General features: G+C 47.7%; 1 protein-coding gene across 2 annotated transcripts in view; it reads right to left on the reverse strand.

Annotated features, from left to right (window-relative positions):
- Positions 1 to 6,561: 6,561 nt before the first annotated feature.
- LOC115328311 (myeloid differentiation primary response protein MyD88-B) overlaps positions 6,562 to 22,203 on the reverse strand; it is a 38,222-nt gene continuing 22,580 nt past the window's right edge. For both annotated transcript variants that reach the window (XM_040218853.2, XM_040218854.3), the window contains exons 4-7: positions 20,486 to 20,521; positions 17,653 to 17,827; positions 16,732 to 16,823; positions 6,562 to 7,179 (exon numbers count right to left, since the gene is read on the reverse strand). In XM_040218853.2, coding sequence (XP_040074787.1) covers positions 6,779 to 7,179; positions 16,732 to 16,823; positions 17,653 to 17,827; positions 20,486 to 20,521 — 704 coding nt within the window. In that variant the 3' untranslated portion in view covers positions 6,562 to 6,778. The remainder of the gene's footprint in view (positions 7,180 to 16,731; positions 16,824 to 17,652; positions 17,828 to 20,485; positions 20,522 to 22,203) is intronic.

Consider the following 22,203-nt stretch of genomic DNA (forward strand, 5'->3'; position numbering starts at 1 on the left):
ATAGTGTTTCAGAAGGAGCGGGAAAGTTGAGGAACTCGTAACCATTTCTGCCGTCTGTGTCGAGGTTCTGCATACATTCCGCGCAAAATAATTTGTTCTAGCTCTGTGCCGAATTGCAGAGGAAATTATGACAAGTGGCCGAAGGTTGGTTTCTGCTCGTGACCCACAACTAAAAGCCTTAAGCCTGTTTCACATGCAGCGGTTTTGGCCCTAGAATGGCGCGATTTCCGCCTTCGCGACGCTCTGGCCAGCACCAGCGGTAAAGCGGCACGAGCGCCGCGACGGCAGAAATCGCACCGCTCTAGGGCCAAAATCGCTGCATGTGAAACACGCTTAGAGGCAGCAAGCCGCGCGACGCGACGACGTCGACTTTGGTCAGGTGAAGTATCTCAAGATAAGTACCGGCTGTCGAGATCAAAGCGTGATCGCATCGGAACGCCCCGAGCATACGTGTGATGTGGTTGCCTGTTTAATCGAATACGACTGGTATGGTTGCTGTGCCCACCGGGCAATCCAGTTTGGTTTAAAAACTGGCGCCCCTTTATGGGATATATTTGCAACTCTGAGACGACGCGTGGCAACGACGATCGGACCCTATATCGAGCGCGAATCTCCGAATGCCGTGCCGAACTGTGACAAAGCGCTCGTGTCCAAACGCTCGGTGAGATGGCCTTCCCAAAATCGCCCTATTTGGCCACCAGCCGCGTTGATTAGCAGCCGACCGAGGCGCCACCGGTTCACTGCCCTACTGCTATACGTACGTGTGTGAATGTCATTTAAAGCCCGAGCATATCCGTACTACGACGGTACACTGATGCCGACGAACGAACCATTGAAGGGACACTGCAATGAATTTGAATGCGAAAGCGTTAACTGTCCCATGGAGCGAAGGCCGCGGCGTCCGTGACCGCGAAAAACGGCGCCTAAAGTAGCATATAGCTGCGACGCCACTGATCTCTACTGTAGTAGGCTGGATCGCGGACCGACGGCCTCGGCAACTGGGGCCGAGTATCGCCACCGGCGGCACTCGGCCCCAGCTGCCGAGTCCCATGCATGGGACTCTATGGGAAGAACGAGAAAAAGTACCGTTTCCTCCGTTTCTAAGCTTGTCGTCACTGAAACGTCTTGGCTGCTTTTCGATAAGTCCGTCAAATACGCCTCGCAAGTGGGCTCATTTTCGTCTTCTGCGCATGAGAAAGGAAGTAGCGGTGACGTCGGAACGCCGAGCCCTGATTGGCTGATCGCGACCCCCTATCTGAGCGTCGTCTGCTCCTTTGCAACGTCGTCTGCTCGCAACGTCGTCTGCGTCTGTCTTACCTTTCCTGCGACTTTCGGAAGTCGAGCTAGGTCGACTTCGCCTTTCAGAGAGGGCAGACGAAAGAACTCGAGCGGTACGTTGTTTTTGTCTAACAATTACCAGACGCGCATCAAGGAGGGAAGTCAAAGGACTCACTGGCGAGGTGTCCCGACTCCCGAGGCGCCGAGGTTTGTTTGCTAGGAACCGAGAGGTGAGGGTGGTTAGTGTCCGCAAGTTCCCTCCCAAATACTTTTTCCCTCCTTTCGTGTGCGGCGAGACTCTTCACTCAGTTAACGTCGTCTACTTTACGTCTGCTAGTCAAAGCGATGGCTGCCTTTCCTGCTTCTGTCGGAGATTCACCGCTTTTTTACCGGCGAGTCACCGTTGCCTCGGAAAACAAGGAGATGACAAGAGGAAGAGATTGATCTCTTAATCTAAAATTGAGGTCAGCGATCCAAGTATCAGACGGGAAGGGTTCACAAGGGACGCGCGGGCATATTCCATTCAGCACGCCAGCCGGTCGTGGGCAGACGGTCGCCGAGTCGGAGTGCCTGCCAGGCCTATCTGCCGTGCTCCCTTGGTCGTTGACGGTGGAATCGTGGCCGTTGGAGCTTTTCCCGGGTGTTTGTAGATCCAGCGTTCTTGTTCGGCGTGGTCTGTTTCAAGTACTTTTTACTTTTTCTCGCTGCTTGAAGTCGGGACGCGTGAGAAGCGCACGTAGAAAACTAAACGTCCGTTGGTCGTCGCAACCGCGACGCTGTCGGCCATGCTGATTTGATAAGGTTCGTTCACACTCTTGCAACCGAGTACGACCGAGAGAGACCAGACCGGTTTTGAAGCCTCTTGCGACGTCTTAGGACCAGCTCCGCTGTAGCGCATCCGGTTCTAAGAGGTCGCAAGAGGCTTAAAACCGGTCTGGTCTCTCTCGGTCGTACTCGGTTGCAATAGTGTGAACGGGCCTTAAGAAGTGCGTAAGACAGCTTCGGAGCACGACCAACTCTGGGTCGTGCTTCGGAGCTGTCGTAGGATTCCGTCGTAACCACGACCCACTCTATGGTCGTGACCTGCGCAAAACTTACGAAAATTTCGTTTCGTGAATACGAATTTGTTCTCAAGTTTTGTCTTACGCATATTTTTGGCGTAAGATCGTTTTGTGAACCGCCTCTGGCCTCTGCACTTTCGAAAGTCGCAGGAGAGGTAAGACAGACGCAGACGACGTTGCAAAGGAGCAGACGACGCCCAGATATATCTGAGCGTCGCGATCAGCCAATCAGGGCTCGGTGTTCTGACATCACCGCTACCCCCTGCGCAAGAAGCAGACGAACTTGCCCTCCGCATAGCTTGCGTACAACCATTAAAACTGACAGCCCTGGCAGTTCTTAAAAATAAATATTTTGTGGTCGACAGTGACTCCGCTGGGCGAAAAGTATAGTGCAGCTCAATGAGGCGAGAGTTACCTAGAGTTCAGGGACGAATCCAAGGGGGAGGCGACGGAAATGGCCGCCCCCCCCCCCACTCCCCCCTCCCCCCCCCCCCCCCCCCCCCCCCCATGCAAAGTCGACCCCCCTTCTCGGAGGTCAATTTGACATGGGTGGACCCCCCGCGCACAAGAAAGTATGGGAGAATAGTATCCTTAAAAAATCCCCCACCTCCTCCCCAAAACGGAGTTCTGGATCCGCCCCTGCTAGAGTTACCGCGGAGTCGGTGGCGGTTTCGTTCACTTTCGTCGAGTTGGATTTAGCCGACGAAAAGCTCGAAGGCTTTGCTACGCAGAATTCGCTCACTCCCGGAAAGCCGCTGTCGAGATGGAACTTCTTTGCCATTTATCAACTTCTGGGCTTCCGCGAGGACGGTCTCATTGACGGCAAGTTCCTTTGTTTATTCCACAACGAGAGCAAGCTTGCCAGCTCAGCCGTAGGTGCTCTGGTACGTTTGATTTTTTTAATCGGCGACCGAGCATTTGACAAATACCGATTTAATCTCCAAACACCCGACATAAGGATCGCAGCACACCATAAAATACTCGCCTCCGAGCACAGCGTACATGCTTCAATATTATTACTTTTGAGCGACGGGCTCCCGATCCGCCATTCAGCCTACTACAATAGAGATCAGTGGCCTCGTCCATCACGATCAAGGGGGTTAGATGTAATAGGAGGGGCACGTTGCAATATTGGTGAAGCCTAGTCATAAAGAGTTTAAACGATTTTGTGCCCAGCGTGACCGCAGAGCTCTCTGGCGATTGGTGCGCGTGACATGTCACGCGTGAGATGGATGGTTGATTGTAGAAGGACTCCTTGCACGCTTGCGCGCGCTCCGTCCGGTAGGTTTTATCAGATCGAAGGCTAGACTGTGGTGTATTCTAGTACCCCAAAGCAAGACGAAGGCTAGCACGTGATGTGGTCACGTTGGCATGGTAAGTGAGGAGAATAAGGAGGAAAATGAGAAAGAGGCGAGGCTACAGGCGAGTAGAGTGCCTTCATACACACGCGCCTGCAGGCGAGGTGATCCTATGGGCCGCCATTTTCTTAACTTTGCTCGTCTTGGCTTTAGCCAACTTCTCATCACGAATCGTTCTTGGAGAAGCGCAAAGACCCTTTGCGTAAGCACGCAATTTCCGAGAAATAGCGCGCGCTAAAATAGCGCACGCAAAGCGCAAAACGTAGTTAGCGTCTGGCGCATGCGCAGTGGCGACGACGCTATTCTTTGCGTAAGCAAATCTTCAGCGTGCGCTATTCTAAAACTCTCTACTATTATTCAGGCGAAAAAGTCGGCCCGTAGTAGATGACGCGTAGCCTCAACACTGCTCTGCTCAGACAGCGTTGCATCAAGATGGCGGTCGTACCCTCTTTGCTCCCTTTTACCCTCGCTCCTTTTGGTGCTCTCCTCCTTTTCCTTCACTTTTCTCCCCACCAGCGTCTTCTTCGTCACACCCACTGGCTGGATAGAAGAATCCATATAATTCGGCAAGTTGGGGTGGAATTCGTCGTAGGAAACAGCGCGCAAGAAGACGAGGACGAAGTGACGTGACGTGACGAGCGCTGCAGCTTCGCTGGTGGTCCTTCACAAAAGTAAAAAAGCAGTTTTTTTTTGTGTGTTTTTTTTTATAATCATTTTAAGTGAATTCCCAAAAATCGGGAGTTAGCTATTGACGAAAGCACTTGGCTTGTATGTAGTGTTGCGTGTTTTCGGATAAATCCGAAAAAAAAATCCCCAAAAGCACTTGCCGGAAAAATTTCCGTCAATTTTGATTCATCCGAAAAACTCCGAATTTCGAGGTCACAACGATACAATAAACAGGAAAAAAAAGGCGGAGTTTTACAACGGAACTTCAGAAGAGCACAAGGTCAGCAGTGGTCCCGAGGAGATTCCACTTCAGTTTCCTTTGAAATCGAGAACTACTGACAAAAGGGGTTTGCCTTTTAGCACGTCGAGGTTCCTTAGGGACAACGGCTGATGGTACACAAACCTTTTTTTTTTTTTATTTTACGCAGCAAAATAAATTATGAATTTCAAAGAATTGGGAATCTAGCAAAAATAAACTCCTATAAACCCAGAATCCCCAGCAAAAAAAATAAACTCCGAAAAACACCCTTCGAATTTCACGAGAAATTAACTCCGAAAACACGGAATCCTACTTGTATGCCACGATATGTTGCCAGTTTTTGTTCGGTTCTATTTTGGCAGAGTTTAATAACGGTGGCTGGGGAAATGTTTACCAGTAGGTGTAAAAAACGACTTCAAAATACAGAAGCCATCATATAATCTATAACTATATTTCAATCAATAAATGGAACAGAAAATTTGTTGTGCAGACTTCAAATTGAACATTACTAATAAAAGGCTTATACCAAGAAACCATAGTTACTGATACTTTTTTTTTTCATATTCATCAAATACAATAGGTTTGGAAACATTGTTAACTGGATCAAAAATGAATGCTAAAAACAAAACTTTCTTGTAATCCAAGTGACGATATAATTGGCATTGAGGCATTATTTCAGTGAAAAAGGCTTGTGAATGCAAATGGCAATGATGTTTTCTTTCTTTCTCGCAACCTGTTTCTTCCGAAAAAACGCCACACTTATCTTTTCATCCAAGTAGTCATGTCCCCATACTTGCACATTCGATAACCGTTGCTAGCATTGTATTCAAGCAGGGTTCCGGATTTATACAACAGATATATAGTTTACTTATCAAGGGCGGCAAGGATATCCATTTTTCTGATTAAGCTCATAAAAAGCAAGGTCCTAATACTTCTTTAGTATACAGTAGATTGCATCACACCCGAGCTACAACTGAGGTGTTATGCAAATTGAATTTCCCACAATCCCAACTGTTACAATCTGGAATAGCCAACCACAAATAGTGACCATCACCCCTAATCACTGTACACCATTCCACCTGAGGTACTAAGTACTGCAATCTAAAGGATTCTTTGGGGATGAACAGAGCCAAGTGATTGGCTGATAGCAAGACCTTCGGCCAGTTGAACTAAACTGGCCGCAGGTCTGCAGTGCAGAATACATTTAGAAACCTCAAATGAGAACCTGTTCTCTTTTGCGTTGATGCATAATCTCCTTTACTAAGTCTTACGAAAAAAAATGGATGTATGCAGAGTTGCCTCCAGAGAGGGGGGGGGGGGGGGGGGGGAGGGGGGGCACGTAATGCAACACTGTTAGCGTGAACGAGCAATCAGTTTTGTAGCGTGAGCTACACTGACCGAGGTTGAGCAGTTTCGCGTGGCTCGCATATTGAGCCGTGCTTCGTGCTGCGCAAGCGCGAGGAGCAGTGACGTCACACGGCGCACAGCTGGCGGGGCGGAGGCCCCGTCGCCGCGGGCTCCGCCGCCACCGCGCGCGCCTCGCCGGTCTGCGCTTTTGGTCTGCGCAAGCGCGAGGAGCAGTGACGTCACACGGCGCACAGCTGGCGTGCCGGAGCAACGCCGGAGCCGCCGACGCCGCGGGCTCCTCCGCCACCGCGGGCGCCTCGCCGGTCTTCGCATTCCAGAGGAGTGACGTCATAGCCACGGCAGACGCACTGGCCACCGCAATTTTAATTTTTTTTTGTTTTTTTTTTTAGTTTCTTTTATCAAAACTACTACAGTGTGGTAGAAAGTGATATGAGGAATTAATCTAAGGAGTAAATTTTTTAAAGTAAAATTTGTCAAAGCAGTGATGTGTTCGTGCTAACACTGTCACACAGTGAATGGCCTGCAGTGATTGTGCTCAGCAAGGTCATTTTCCACCAGTAAACGAGAGTCATTTGAGATTTCGAGCTTTTAATGCTGCATGATTACCGAGTAACTCTTCACACCGCCCACTTGGAATACTGATACATTACAAAAGCAACAAATACAACAAATAGTTAATTGCACAACCATTGTGAAGGAGCACCATTGTAACATTCGATTCAAAACATTGAGTATTGCCACTTCTGCCTCACTTCATGAACGTCACGTTGTCACCACTCTGACGCAGTTCACTCTGGCGTTGCCATACTCTGAAAGCCGCTCGAGGCACTCGAAACACTGTTGTTCTTTTTACGGCTGAAAATCCCGCTGAGCCACTTGGCCTTGCCCTTGTGGGAGTGAGACGCAACCTCGACGGCCTTTGGGGCCGCGACTGGAGTTCTGGCGCGGGTCGCACTCGGAGCCCTCACTTCCGGCGGAGACGGCGCAAGCCGAAGAGCACAAAGGCTGGGGGCACGCTGCACGAAGGAGCCATTGCCACTGCTCTTGATGGACGAGATGAGGTTGTTCCAGCTCCAGTGGCTCAGGGCCGACGCGGTCTCACACAGGTTGATCTTGGAGATCATCCTGATCATGCCGTCGAGCGCACATGGCTTGATCACCACTGGAATCAGTTTCTGCTGAGCTTGCTCTGAAAAATTTTGACAGTAACAAGTTGAAATTTGTAGTACTGAGTGGAGAAGCATGTGGTAAGCAAATATCAGCTTTTTATTGCAGAATGGTTATGTGAGAAGGCTGTCACATGAAGGCTGCATAAGCGTTCGGCTCGAACTCATTTCCCGATTGACTGAACGCAAGTCCCAGCCGAACTTTGACATGACACTGGTGTTCCACCTGGGCCCCGTCCCGTGCTAGCCTCCGGTGGCTCATCTAACGAAAATCCAACGTCATGGCCTTGTTAAAGCCACACAGCAGCGTTTGACTACATTACATTGCCTGTGTTCCAAACCTTACTCAAGTAGATCTGACTACTCCCGTGGATCACATCACATGGTAACACTGATGGAACGAATCCAACTCAGTTGGGAAACTGCCATAGGAGCCTACTTTTGAGAACCGGCTCCAGCATGTACTTCAGTGCTGAGTTAGAGGCGCAGGCATTTCTGCTGCAGCAGCAACTCTGGGAACTAGACATACCAGAATGGAGGATGGATGAATACACGATGGCTGTTCCCTTTAAACTGGGCAGTGGCTTGCGCCGCCTAGCCAAATAGTACCCATAGCCCTACATTAAGTTATATATTAAGTCAACTTAATTATTCAAATTTAATCTCTCTCTCCCCCTTTTGATTTTAAGCACCATTCCTCCAAGTACAGCAGTAACATGCTGTAGCTTCCTTGCCAAAAGACCAAACCAGAAAATGCATCAGAAAAGTGAGAAACATTCAACACTTTCCTACACATTGTGGCAAAGGCAGTAACATTAAATGTACAGTGTGGCTTTCCAGTGATGTTGCACATAGCAACTTGGTGCACATTGTCGTGCATAGGGCCTGGAGCAACACTGAATATATTCTGTGCTACGATAGTGAGGAAAAGGTCTTTGTCACAATAGTGAGCGAAAGGAGAGAACTTTTCTTGATGCTGCAACACCATCAGGTGGTGATAAAAAAAGTTTCTCATTCACAACATCCAGGACAAGCTTTTTCCCTTTTACAATGATGGAAGCGGCACTTGACCCTTGGGCCCGCTTCAGACGGGGCAACTTTTCCAGCAATTTTGGGGTTGTTGGCGGGTTGTTCCCCAGCTTTCCCTAGATCAACACTAATTGCTGAGATCGGGTCCGGCTCAAAACGAACAAGCAACTCGGACAACTCGGAGACGTTCGAAGTGGCAGCAGCCAATCAGGAATGCAATATTTTCACGTGACACCGCTGTGGTGGTGATGATGACAACTAAAGACTTTACTCTGGCTTGAAATGGATAGTTTTTGGAAATAAACTGTTTCAGAAAGATGAATTAGTATTCTCAACGCAATTTAAAGATATAAAAACGTGTTTTCAGCATGTAACTGTGCATCTAAATAATGCAAGAAAAATATAATTTCATGATGATGATGGCAAGTCGTAGCAATTCAGTTGCTGCGTGTGAGCGCAAGCGGCTCGTGTTGCTGGTGTTGCAATGTCAAGTTGCTGGGCGAAATTGCCCCACCTGAAGCGGGCCTTAGTGGTAGGTTCTGTAGCAAGCAAAATATTGTTTTGTTGCAGCCACCAACGCTTTTGGAGCAGATGCCAGCGTCTGTTAGCACATTGTGATTGCATCACTAAATAAGTTCATCTATAATAATGACAGGATTTCTCTTTGATACTGGAGAATATTACTTATCATAGAATACCGTGCATCCATCCATTCCACACTAAGCACCCACTCCCAAATTTGTTAGATCTGAGAAAATATGCACAGTACATTTACAGTATAGACCACTTACAATGTAACCGCTTATAGTGCAGGACCGGGTATAACGCGGCTTTTTTAAACCACCAGTTCGCCTCCCATAGAACTCCATGTAATTACATACCGCTTAAAATGCAGACGCGCGAAGGGAAATACCGGTTATAGTGCGGCTTCTGGAACAACCCGGCGACCGCGTCGACTGACCGGCGCAGCGAGCACGCTTCCCTGTGCGACACTAGATAAAGGGGCGCGAGCCGCGCCGCAAGCGGCACTTGCGGCGCAAGGACGTTGCTCGAAGAAGCGGGGAGAAGCGAGGAGAGAGGCTTCAGTTGCCATAGCGACGGAGGGACGCATGCACGTGTCGTTCACGTGCATGCGTCCCACCGCTGCATTGGAAACAACCGCAACGACGGACCAATCGCAGGTCGAGGAGAATTGTTCGCGCGTTGCATGCCGGTCGCGGGCCGGCTGCTTCTATCCGCAAACATGGCGTCGGTTGTGATCGTCGACGTAGACGGCGTGGTGGAAGCTCATCGTTCCGCGTAAAAGCGCTATCCTTGACTGTGAATTTTTGTTGTGTGTCGCTATGATAACCCAGCATGTACTAGAAGGGAAGATCCACCTACTCGTGCGGCGATGTCGTGGCGGCACTCTCAAGACGGCAGAAACGCCCGTGTCGTCGTGTTTGTTTACTTCGACTACAGTAGTGATTTCTAAGCGTTTGTGTTTTCGAACATCGCCCAGGTTTCTTATTTGGAGCAGTTCATGCCTGTGCTCAAGTTGAAGGTATTACTGGCGCGTACCGTATAAAGGATGCGAATTTTCACGCGTTTTCATCACTGGAGAAAAGTGATTAGGGTTAGCAATCCTGAACGCTCGCAACGTCCGTCCACAACCCGCGACGCCGTTAAAAGGCTGCGCCAGGCAAAAGTCGCTCATTTCTATCCCGAAATGTGTGACACACTTGAGAGAGAAGTGTACTAGTCTGGTGAAACAAAGACTTTCCTCAAACTAAGCTTTATATTTCATCTAACATAAAATAAATTCTTTTACAAAGGTAAGTTGTCTGATGGCATGTATTTTGGCCTGAAAAATTGATGTTTTGGTTATAGCGCGGTACCGCTTATAGTGCGGATTTTCGCGACTCCCGCGACATACGTTATGCGGTCTACACTGTATATGTAAAACTGATGGCCAGACAGTGCCTGTACCCCATTTTCTTGCGATTATCTCTAAATTTTGAGTGGGCGCTTGCCCGGTATTTTTATGGTATTACCTTTTGAACCAAAAATAGGGCGTGAAAAGAGCACAGAGTTTTATTTTTAGAAATGAGGTTCTGATTAGAGTACCGTAATATCTCGAATCATCGCCCACCCCCCCTTTTTGGGTTTTTTTTTTTATTTCCAAAAAAACACAGAATGATGGCTCACCCCTACAAATGCCCCAATGTCTCCGCCATCCGCGAAGATTCATCCTACCCGAACGATGTGGCCACAGGCCTTATAGCCTCGTTTCACTACAGCGACAAACACCGGTTTTTGTCCGACAACACCACAAAGTTCCGTGTCGCCGATGCTGTCCCACTGCAACGACCGACACCCACGACAACCGCCGACAAGCGCCAACAAACGATCGATGACGGACGAGTTCTTGTCTGTTGTTGGACTTGAAGCGCAGTAAGCAGTCCCACTGAAGAACATCTCTCGGAGACAAACTTATCCTCCTCGCCCGTTTATGCCTTCTGTTGCCTCCCTTCCCACCCTTCTACCCTTCCTCCCGGAACAAGAAGCCCTTGGCGGCCACTCCAGCCACTCCTCGTTCCCGGCCCCGCAGTTCCGGTCCCTCGATTGCACGTAGTGGTCGCGGGTGCGGCTTGCTGGCTGGCACCGGGCGGTCGTGTTGCGAAAGGGAATTTGCTGTGGCTGGTTTTGCTCGTGAAAACTTGGTGCGCGAGATGGTGCTTCAAGACGTCGAAGTCTATGCCCCTGCATCAGGATGGATACACCCATGTGCGAGGACTGACCAAAGTAAGACCGCTCACCACGAAGTAGGACACAACGTTCCGCGGCAAGCCATTCCGGCAGACGAGAGACTTGTCATCACGTTCTGTGATAATCGGGATGCCGTATTGTCCACCAAAGAGCGCCTGCCCTCGATCATTCAAATATGAAGTTATAAACATTGTCAAAATCAGCGTGAAACTCCGAGGCGCTCACCTAGAATGCCTTGAACGGCCCAAAAAAGGAACGATTGGGGCATTTCTAGTTCGGAAAAAGTTTGGTGTCGATTGTCACGACTGTTTACGGAAAGTCGCCAACGGCAAATGAAGAGAAGTGGAAGCTTTAATCAAGAAATAAAGTAATCGTCTCCATTTTCACCATGTTTGTCGGTGCGTTTTATGCCCAAAGAGCAAAACACGAAAACCGCGTCGCCAGACTCTGTTTGTCTGTGTATTTTGAAGTGTTTTGTTGACAACTCCAGTCCCACTAGGAAACAAGTTTCCTTGCCCCCGTGTTCTGCGTCATGTCCACCAGGTGGGACGGCGGACTCCGACAAACAGGCTGTCTGTCGGTCTTGCCTGTCGCTCGTTGTCGTGTGTCGCTGCCGTTTGTTGCTGTCTGCCGCTCTAGTGGGACGAGGGTGCTACAGTTGGAGGACGTCCGTGACAAGGTGCACAAAGAAAGCGATGCAGGAGATGCTGGCGATTCGGTACGACTGAGCCACTGAGCTGACTGAGCCTGTATGCCGCCGAGTCTGGATGGCACTCCCGGCACCATAGGCATAAAGCTTTACGCAGGCATGCACCTCTGAAAGTCGCAAATGCCTGCTACGCCACCGCTATCCTCCGATGTGTTGCGGGAAAGCCCCCCATATCCCTTGATATGTTGCGGGAAAGCCTGCCGCCTGTCTCCGGAGCGCACGCTTTCAGGTGCTGCGGAGTTCGATATATTCATTTTTTAACCGACTGAGTTTGCTATAAAAAATTTAAAATGCATGTAATTCTTATGACAGTTCAACAATGATTCAATATAAGCAATAATTCTATATATCCGTGTTCGATATGATGAGGTTTGACTGTATACGTCACCTGTTTTTTCGAGAGAACCCTTAACGAGTTTAACGGCAGCTTGTGCAAGATTGTTACTCTGTGGGTAGTGGGAACAGGAAGCTGTGTGCGTGATTCCATATTCTTTTGCAAAAACTGCGAACGAAGAATCGTGTCCTTTTGAAAACTGCAGTCTGTTGTCACTAACAACTATTTCGGGTATGAAGACGGACTTGCAGTGCGCAACGACCACTTTTTTCATCAAACTCCTTAGCTTAACCAGCTTGGGAAACCTCGAGTAATAGTCCATGATGATCAGCCACCATGATCCACTCATGAAGGAAATGAACCTTTTGCAATGGCCTTTCTGGAAACTTTTTGGTAACAGCAGCATCTTCCGGTTAGTTTTGTGTTGAAGGCAAGACCGACATGACTTTACTAGCCTCTCAATGTCAACATCGATTGATAGCCACCAGACAACGTTCCTTGCCCTTGCTCAGCATTCGTTGATACCAAAGCGGCCTTCGAGCAGAATGTGGAGGGTTGACTCTTGGACCTCCTTAGGGACAATAATTCTGAAGCCGAGTATCAGAATGTCGTCGACTTCTGAGATATGGTCCTTATGTGGCCAAAAATTGGTCAGCCTTTATAAATAAAAGAGCGAAGTTGGTCGCCAAACTCATCTAGCTGCTGCTCGTTTTTCAGCTCTTGCAAAGAAGGCAGTGAAACTGGCAATGCTGAGCGGAGGAGGTGTATGTAGCTTTCAATTTCTCTTTCCATTTTGTTCTTCTCGTTTTCTTTGACGGGGGACAGAGTGTCAACTGCCGTGATGTCTTTGCCGGGTGCATAGGTGATGTCGTATGTGCAATTCATTAAGCGCATATGCATCCTCTGCAGTCCAAGCATTAGGTCGTCGAGTGCTTTTGACCCAAACAGTGGGACAAGGGACTTGTGATCTGTTTCCAGACAAACCTTCGTTACAAAGATGTAGTCGTGAAACTTATCACAAGCCCACACAACACCAAGTCCTTTTTCGATCTGGGCATAGCGGTGTTACAGCGTAATGGCCATGATCTTTTTTTTACGTAGAACTGCGCCCAGACCATAGGATGAGGCATCGGCTGTAATTTTTGTCTGTCTTTCTGAGGAGTACATGCTGAACACTGGATCCGATGACAGTATATGTTCCTAATTTGAAAATGCTTGTTCCTGTACGGTTTCACAGATTTAACTCCTGCTTGGAAGAGAGCATGCTCAGCAAAGGCTACATTTCTGCCACTACTTATAGCTTAATGCCACAGCTGGTGTGGAAAGTGTGTGAAAAGCTCTATAATGTGCCAGCCTTTTAACCTGCTGAGATGAAAAGTGGACATACCAAGTATACTAAGTTTCTAGAAACCACCAGTTCGGAACATTAAAATAGCAACTAGCGTAAGCGCATCAATCGAAGGAATGCCCCGTCAGGCAAGCACTTGCATGATGCAAGCGCATGCTCTAAAGAACAGCTCAAGAGCAGCGTGGTCTCGAGCTGCGCAGATCGAACCATGGCAACAAGAACACTAACGAAGTGGGAAAAGCAACAGACTTGATTGATAGCAGCCCCAAATGGGTTTGATGTTGTATGCAGGTTGGTTCGGCTGACTTGTGCCAAGAATTAAGAAACAGATGGTGCTTGCTACAAGTGTCGAATCAATGCAGTCTCGCTCACAGTCCTAGTCAAGAGATCTTCTGTGATGCGTCAAACTGGCTAATTAACACAAAAAATCCCACATAACTATCCACGAGTAAACTGTTATGTGCCCTTAATCATGTGGGATTGTTCCTTAAATCTCGCATACTTTCTTTAAAGCTCTAAAAAATCAGACAGGTTCCCTCAATGAAAATGACACGATGGGATGCTTCTGAACACGCTCCACAACTCCTCTATTGAAAGGTTTGCGCACAAATATTTAAAAAGTTAGCTCATTAATCTGCGTTAATTAGCCAGTTTGTCACGTGGCAAAATAAACCTTGACTTGCCCAATAGGATTCAGAACAATACAGCATTGATTCGACACGAGTAGCACGCACCAGCCTTCCTGAAGCCTTGGCACAAGTCAGCTGAAACAGCCTGTATTCATAAATAAAAAAGCTTAATGATGCTGACAAAGATTGGGAAGCACAGAATGTGTGATAGGCCTTCCAGGGAAGAGGAGGGGCATCTGAACGGCAGCTCCTAACGAAGATTCGCTCGTATTTCTGACAACGCCGCAAGATAATGCAGCATGACAGCAAACGCCGCAACGCACGTGACCGCGGGTTTGCGTGCCCGACAAATAGCTTTGCCTTTGCATGCTCCGATCCACGACCCTGGATAGCTCAGTCGGCAAAGCACTTGGCCCAGAGTCTCGAGGTGGGGAGTTCAAATCCTGCCAGGGGTCTGAAGTCTTTCTATATGGTCCCCTATGGGTGTGATGCAGTTCAGTGAAACGTTGCAGAACTCCATGGAAATAGGCAGATAAAATGCATTCCATGTTAATACAGATTATTACAGGTATGGTGATGTCCCTACCTCCCATAAATAACTCTGAAATAAACAATTTCAGGTTCAAGAGAACACTCAAAGTGCTTACTCATTTCTTAAAATACAGTAGTCCTTTCTGCACGCAGATACTATGCACATTTAGAACACACAATCAAATTAATATTAACAGAAACTTACTTAAAAAAAAAAAAAAAAAAAAAACATTTTCTAGCATTATGAAAGGACCCATACCAAGTTGGACTTTCTCCTTTCACTGTTTGAAATTATGAATAAATTGAGAACAACTGAATTCCACATACTGTAAAGTTCCGAGAAAATGCCTACTCCCCAAAAGATCACCCATCCCAATTTTCTCGCTAAATTTCTGCAACATAAAAATTCCGAAACATTGCCCATCCCCCATTTCCATCGGACTTCATGCAACGTATGACGGGAATCACATCAACATCGCAATTTAAAGTACCGGCAAGTATGACAAGCAAGTCCATAGCAAGTTCCTGCTTTTTTTCTATGATCTGCGCACGCAATATCAGCTTCTGTAAAACGGGAGTTGTTCCCGCGTGTATGTTGCACCATGAAATGCGAATCTGCTGCGTCTGCAATCTGCAGTGACATAAGGTTTGTAGCGGATTCCCTCGTTTTCGTCTGCGATCTGCATGCGCAATCTCAATTTCATGCGAGTTTGTCCTGCGTATATATTGCACCGTGAAATACGATTCCGCTGCATTCGCAATCTGCAGTATTTGTTCCCGTAGTATACGAGTTTGTAGCAGGTATACGAGTTTGTAGCAGACTCCTGCGTTTTTGTCTGTGATCTGCACGCGCAATATTGGTTCCCGTGACAGGCGAGTTTGTAGTTTGTTCCCTCATATTTGTTGCACCGTAAAACTTGAATCTGCTGCGTCCACGATTAGCGGTATTCATTCCCATGAGATAAGAGTTCTCGGTGGCTTTCCATAGGTCCTTCGCACCGTGAAATGCGAATCTTCTGCGTCCGAAACTTGCAGTATCCTTTTGACACAGGAGTTCGTAGCGAATTCCCACGTGTTGATTGCAACGCGAAACGCGAATTTGCGGTGTAAGCGATATGCGGTTTCATTTACTGCATCAAGTGGTTTGTGGCTGGTGCCAGGGTGTTTATCATTAATTTTTGATAAAGCTTTGCAAAGGCATTCCTAAAGATAGCCCACCCCATGTTTTTCGCCATTTATCTCTTCATTTTGGGTGGGCATTCTTTCGGAACTTTATGGTAGTAGTTAAAGTTACATAATGAGTGAACTCTTCAAATATAAGTTGTGGAAGATGGCTAAATAAACTTATGCAAGACTACCATCGTACATCAAGTGTCACATCCATGAAAGCTAGTCTCTCACTGCCCCTTCTTTCCACTCGTCGCACTATCTCCCGTCTCTGTTTATTTCATAAAATTTACTATGCCAATTCACTCTTGAAAGAGCAACTAATCAGTGCCCCCATCTACATATCCTCTCGCCTCGATCACTGCTGCAAAGTTGGTATACCCACTTCCATCTCAAATTCCTTTTTCAAATCTTTCATCCCAAAAACATCTCGTGAATGAAACGGCCTTCCCTCACCCATTGCGACCATTGGTGATTTTGTTCTCTTTAAAGAAGCACTAACAAGTTACTATTCATGATTTGTGCCGGACTAACCATTTTCAGTGTTTTTGTACTTCCGTTGCCCACCCCCTCTGTAATGCTTCGGTCCTGAGGGTATAATAAATGAATAAATAAATAAATAAATAAATAATTTACATCAACTGAAAGGCTGCAAGAAAGAAAAATTTATTTTTCAAAACTGCAAAAAAGAATCCTCAAATTTGTAGTTTGAATTGATTGCTTCTTTACCAAAAGCATTAGGCACACCTGAGAACTTCAAATTACCTTGCAAAACAAATGCATGATTTCATAAGCACGTGAAAAGCAAAAGTTCTCTTTTCTCGAAATTCGGGCAATTATCCGGTATACTGTATGAGACTATATTCTATTCACTTTTAGCTGACAGTGTAGTGAAAGCACTGCTTGGACCAGTTGCAAGTCTTTTGACACATGCTCACACCGTCTTTCACACCCACGCAGAGCGGGGTCAGGTGATGAAAGGGAGGCGGCTGATTGGTCCACCAAGTGCATAGCTCCCACCGCACTGTCAGCTTAGGGCGAACAGACTATGTTCTGTAAACAAAACAAAAAAGGACTCACCAATCTCGATACTTTCAATGAACTTTTGCTGCATGCGGCATTCGTGGGACTTTAGAAACTCTGGGGAAAATATGATGATGGTCTTCTTGCACCTGGGGGAGGGCAGAAAAAAACAGATGATGAGAAATGTAAAACAAAAATGACAAGTGTAAAAAAAAAAATCTAACAGTAAAATAGTTAGTAAAAGATCATTAATTTACTAATCACCGTGCCTAATACAGAGAACGCAAAGCACAAGTTTCCTTTTATCGCTGTCGCAGCGTGGTAGCAACTTGGCACATTCATACACATTTTGCAGCTCACATGTATGGGCTTCGATGGAAATGGGGACATTAGGGTGGCTTGCATGAAACAGCATGTCCTTCCACAGAGATTGGAAGATATCAGTGCCGATCCTGCCTCACGAGTATTGCATCTCAGCATCGGCATTTCCCGACACTTACCATTGGCGCAGAACACCAGATGGTGCTACCAAAACTTGCCGAATATGGTAGAACGACGGATGTCACTTGTCAGCCACTCGCAAGCGATGGGTTCCCGCGTGGACGAGCAGGACAGGTCGGCCGCTCGTCCAAGCAGGAACCCATCGCTCGCGAGTGACTGACAAGTGCCGTCCGTCATTCGACCATATTCAGCAAGGTTCGGTAGCGCCATCTGGCGTTCTGCACCAACGGTAAGTGTCGGGAAATGTTATCACTTTTTTAATACGCAAATCGGCCATGCATGAATGTAATTTCGGGATTTTAAGGATGCTTAGAACTCGCAGACTGAGTTATGACAAAAAAACGAAGACCTCAAAAAACACTTTAATGCCACTTTAAAAGAAGCTGCTGCAACCCCTAATTCACCCCACAAGCGGAACTGAAGTTATGAGCGTTTCTAACTTTTTCCAGGAGCCATGGGAACCATAGGCACACATACCACTTCTCCATGAGCTGGAAGAAGGTGTTGTACTTTAGCACGCCAGCACAGAGGTCCCGCTCGGGAAGGAAAAGGCGGATCCCCAGCTCTGGACGCTCCAGCTTCTCCACCAGCGTTTGCACAAAGGGAAAGTCCTCGGCCGTGTAGCACACGTATGCGTCGTACACAGGACACCCTGCAACAACAAGAAAACAACACAGTCACACTCTGCCACTCTGCACTGCTTGGCCAACTGTGGGTCCAAGATGAGGAAGAATTACGATTAAAAAGACACTCAAGTGAATCTCAACGTTTAATTTTATGATTGCAACATGGAACCATCGGCAAGCAAGATGTATATTCTAGACTGGAAACATTTTTCTTAAAATAAACAACTATTAGATGTAACACAACCCCGAGACAGCAGGAAGCAAAAACTACCAGCACACATACAAAGTATCTGCGTATCAGCTGTGTGGACATTAGTATGTGATGTGGAATGTGTGTCGTGTGTCGTTTACAAAATTCTTTTTGACTGTCGCTTATAGGGCAGACTCAACGCTGCATTAATGATTGTTTGAGTGAGCATAAACATTGTATAAGGCTACGATCTTGAAATACATCAGTGACAAAAGTGACCGTGGTATTTCAACTGATATGGCGCAACTAGATTTCAGTAATGCGTTTGACATGCTAAACCATGCTATACTCCTTTGGAAGCTAGGAAGGGCAGTTGACTGCGGCCCCCTGCTTTGGTGGTTGGCTTGGTTCCTTACTGGATGCAAAAACCAGGTCCTCTTTCAAGGATCCCGTTCCGAGCGTTTTGCCGTCTCGGCAGGGGTACCTCGGGAGTCTGTCCTTGGCCCTACTCTGTTCTCCACGTACATTAATGATCTTCCCTAATCTGTCGACACGCACATAGTAGTCCAATATGGTGACGACATCACTCTGGTTGGATGGACTACACCTCACGCAAGCTGTCCCAAACTTCAGCGGCCCTTGTCTTTAGTGCAGGAGTGATCTGGCTCAAACTGCCTTCTCCTCAACCCATCCAAGTGCGCATCATAGGGGACAGTCTGCAATCCCTCTTACATCGGTCACATTATTACCAATTCTTGGTGTGACGTTCACCCCTGACTTGACTTTCTCTCTGCACGTTGCCAAAGCCAGACGTCTTTCAAAATTCGTGACAAGGGTCTCTAAAGTGTGTGGTCTTACCACCTTCCATGTTCTATATACCGCGCTTGTGCTTCTGCACCTCGTATACTGTAGCGCTATTTGGTGCCCACATCAAGCTAATTTGGTTGACAGCCTGGAAAGCATGCAGTGGCGTGCCACTCGGACATTCTTTACTCGCCAACACGAACCTGCGTTGCCCTACGACAGTCGGCTGAAGAAGCTCAAACGGCCCTCCCTGGCTTATCGGAGAAGAGTCGCCAGGTGGGTCTTACATGCCGACTCCTCGACGGCACGCTCGAAGGGACGTACCTTGCAACCATCCCAAGGGTTAACAAGATATCGGGGCAGCCTGAACTTGTTTGAGCGCATACCAAACATCACAGTTCCTCGCTGATCTTGGCCGGCATTTAGGAATTCATCTCAGCCCCGATCAAGATATGTTACCGTATTTGCACGAATATAACGCGAGTTTTTTTTCGAAATTACGTGCTCCAAAACGCACCTCGCGTTATATTCGGAATCGAGTTCAGCCACAAGGCGCGCGAGTCTGGAGAAAGCCAAAGGAGAAAGTCATCCCTCTGGCTCAATGCAAAAGATCCAATGGAAAAAGAAGTGGGGGTGTGGAGGCGCATTTTCTAGCCATGGGGCCACGTGAAGGGCGAATAGAAAACAAAAAAGCATTTTTATCGCTTTTGTGTTTTTACAACGCGCGCACGCCGGCCAATTTGAGCCAAGCCAAGCCGGGCCAAGTCAAGTCAACACAAGCCAAGCCAAGACCACTGACCGCGTTTACGCAATCGTGCAACACGAGGCATTTGTTTACGAACAGGGATCAGAACAAGAAGTGTGATCGTGTATCGGGTTCAGCAGTCTTTTTTTCTGCCAGCGCATTGTTTAGTTTCTGCTCCAAAGTGGTCTGGTGTTTGTGTGTTGGTGCTTCTGCTTCCGCGCCTTGTCTGGATTGTGGGCTGCCGAGGAGCTCCCACGGAAGAAGAAAGAACTACCAGGCAAGCAGGTGCCGTGCTGCTGCATACCTGCGTAGTCGCCAAGTGGATTGTAAACGGAAGGACCTGAACAGTGAGGATGAGTGCAGTCAAAACATAAACTGATATTTCTTCTATTTCCATTGACTTTTCACTTTTGCTGTGCCCCCGAGTGCGAGAAATTGACGCGGCATCGGTTCGCGTTATAATAGTAATAATATTTTTTTTCTTTTTGGGCGCATCAAAAACTGTCCTCGCGTTATATTCGTGGTCGCGTTATATTCGTGCAAATACGGTAAGTCCCGCATATTCCTGCATAGTCGTCTCATAGCCTGAACTCACGATTGTGGACTGGAACAGTCTCACAGGACTGCTAATTTCAATTACTGACTCTGTATATATTAAGAACTCAAGTTTATTGCTTTTGGCTACATACAATTAGACTACCAATGTTTTTCTGTTATATCAAACTTTAAATTTTATAATAAAAATGCATTCTGTTTTTGTTTTTTCAAAAAATTGTAGTATTTATTGTACTGTCCCGATCCTTATGCAATGCCCCTGAAAGAGGGCCCTTAAGGATCAAATAAATTAAATGGAATGAAAACGACCCAATGGCCTGTATAGTTGCTCACCCTTAGCCTTCACAATCTAGCCCAGTTAAATAATAAAATAATAATGCCAAAACTTGCCTTCAGGGAGTTTCAGTAGTGGATCCGATATTGAATCTGAAAAGGGAGAGAAAAAAACCAGCTAAGGCAAAGATTGTGCAACCTAGAAACATTGCTGTCCATGCTATATTTATAACAATGGTCTTAGGACAGACAATTTAGAACATTTCTTACAACATCATAAGCCCTGCTAAAAACGTTCAGCCTTTCCACTCTCGTGAAGAAGGAAGACCAGCGGAGCTATACTCAATACACTGCCGCAACGCGCACGCGCCTGCTTCCCGCTTCTTCTCGTCCGACACGCCGCCGATCGTGGATACGTCTCCGGCGAACCAGAGTCGGTCACACACGCGCACGTAACGTGACGCCTAACGGGTAATCCACGAACTCCCTCCGGAACATCGCCGTCGCGCCCGGGAACTGTTCAGCCGGTGTGGAGTGTAGTCGTCACTGGGCCTCGCGCTTGCGCTTCGCCTCCGTGGCACGATCGTCGTCCGTGGCGTTGGCCTGCCGGAGCCCTTTACATCGCTGGTTCTGTTCTTGGCAGGGGCTTTCTAGGCGAGCGATGTGCTCTTCCTTGGCAAGAGAATCTGAAGCGCTGGACGCAGTGGAAGTCGAGGCGACAGCGGCATTGCAGCGGTTGCGGACCCATTCGCGCTGCATCAAACGTCATCGCTCCTTCCACAGCCAGTCTTCTTTCCCCGAAAGGGCACGCGGATGACCCATCCTCAGTCCAAACCGAAACTGATAAGAGCGTAGGAAACAGCGCGCAAAACAGACGAGGACGAAGAAACACACGTGACGAGCACTGCGCTTGTTACGTGTGCTTCTTCTTTGTCGTCGTTCGTGTTTCACGCGGTTTCCTACAATGAATTCCCACCGACGCGCAGCCCAGCTATCCATTCTTCTAATATAGCTGCAGAGCTGTATATGGGGAGAGTTTGGCCAGTCTATGATCTCGCCGCCGGAACGCCCCCCTCCCGAGTGAGCCAATCAGCCCGCAGCGCAGAGCAAGAGGCGTGAGCGCATGCGCCTGAACTCCCGGCTGCTCCCAGCTGAGCGGGGAGGGCCGCCATTTTCATTCATTTGCCTGGCAGAATGCGTGGCATCGACATGCAAATTTCGGTTCTTTCCTTTTATTCGGCAAGCTGTGGCAAGAAAATGATATAGCGTTATTCCTCAGCGGCTTAAAAAGCTAACAAATGAAGTTTCTCCACGCTTGAGCGCAAACTTTTATTCAGGCGAAAAAGAAATAAGCCCGTAGCAGACGACGCGTAGCCTCAACAGTGCTCGGCGCGCCGACAGCGTTGCGTCAAAATGGCGGTCGTCTCCTCTTCGCTCCCTCCTTTCTCTCTTACTCCTCCGGTGCTCTCCTCCCTTTCCTTCACTTTTCTCCTCTCCAGCGGATTCGTCGCCACCACCCACTGGCCATACTCTCCCAATATACGGCTCTGGATAGCTGGAAAGGTTGGCGCCATCTACCAGCGACGGCGGCAACCATACTGGTTGTGTGCTTGCCGCCGTCGCTTATAGATGGCGGTAGCTGTCCAGAGGCGTTTTTGTCGACAAGTGTTTTGTACCGGACACAATCCTCGAGAACCTAGCCCTTAACGGCTCCGCTATAAAAACTTCCTCTGGCATCGAAAAAAAAAAAAAAAAAGTGTATCTCAAGATTTTAGAAATAAACCAAAGAAATATATGAGCAGCATTTATAATTTTCATCCTTGATTTTTACCGTA

Source organism: Ixodes scapularis, unplaced genomic scaffold, assembly GCF_016920785.2.
Source record: "Ixodes scapularis isolate PalLabHiFi unplaced genomic scaffold, ASM1692078v2 PGA_scaffold1__304_contigs__length_218370807, whole genome shotgun sequence".
In the NCBI taxonomy this organism is placed as follows: Eukaryota; Metazoa; Arthropoda; class Arachnida; order Ixodida; family Ixodidae; genus Ixodes; species Ixodes scapularis.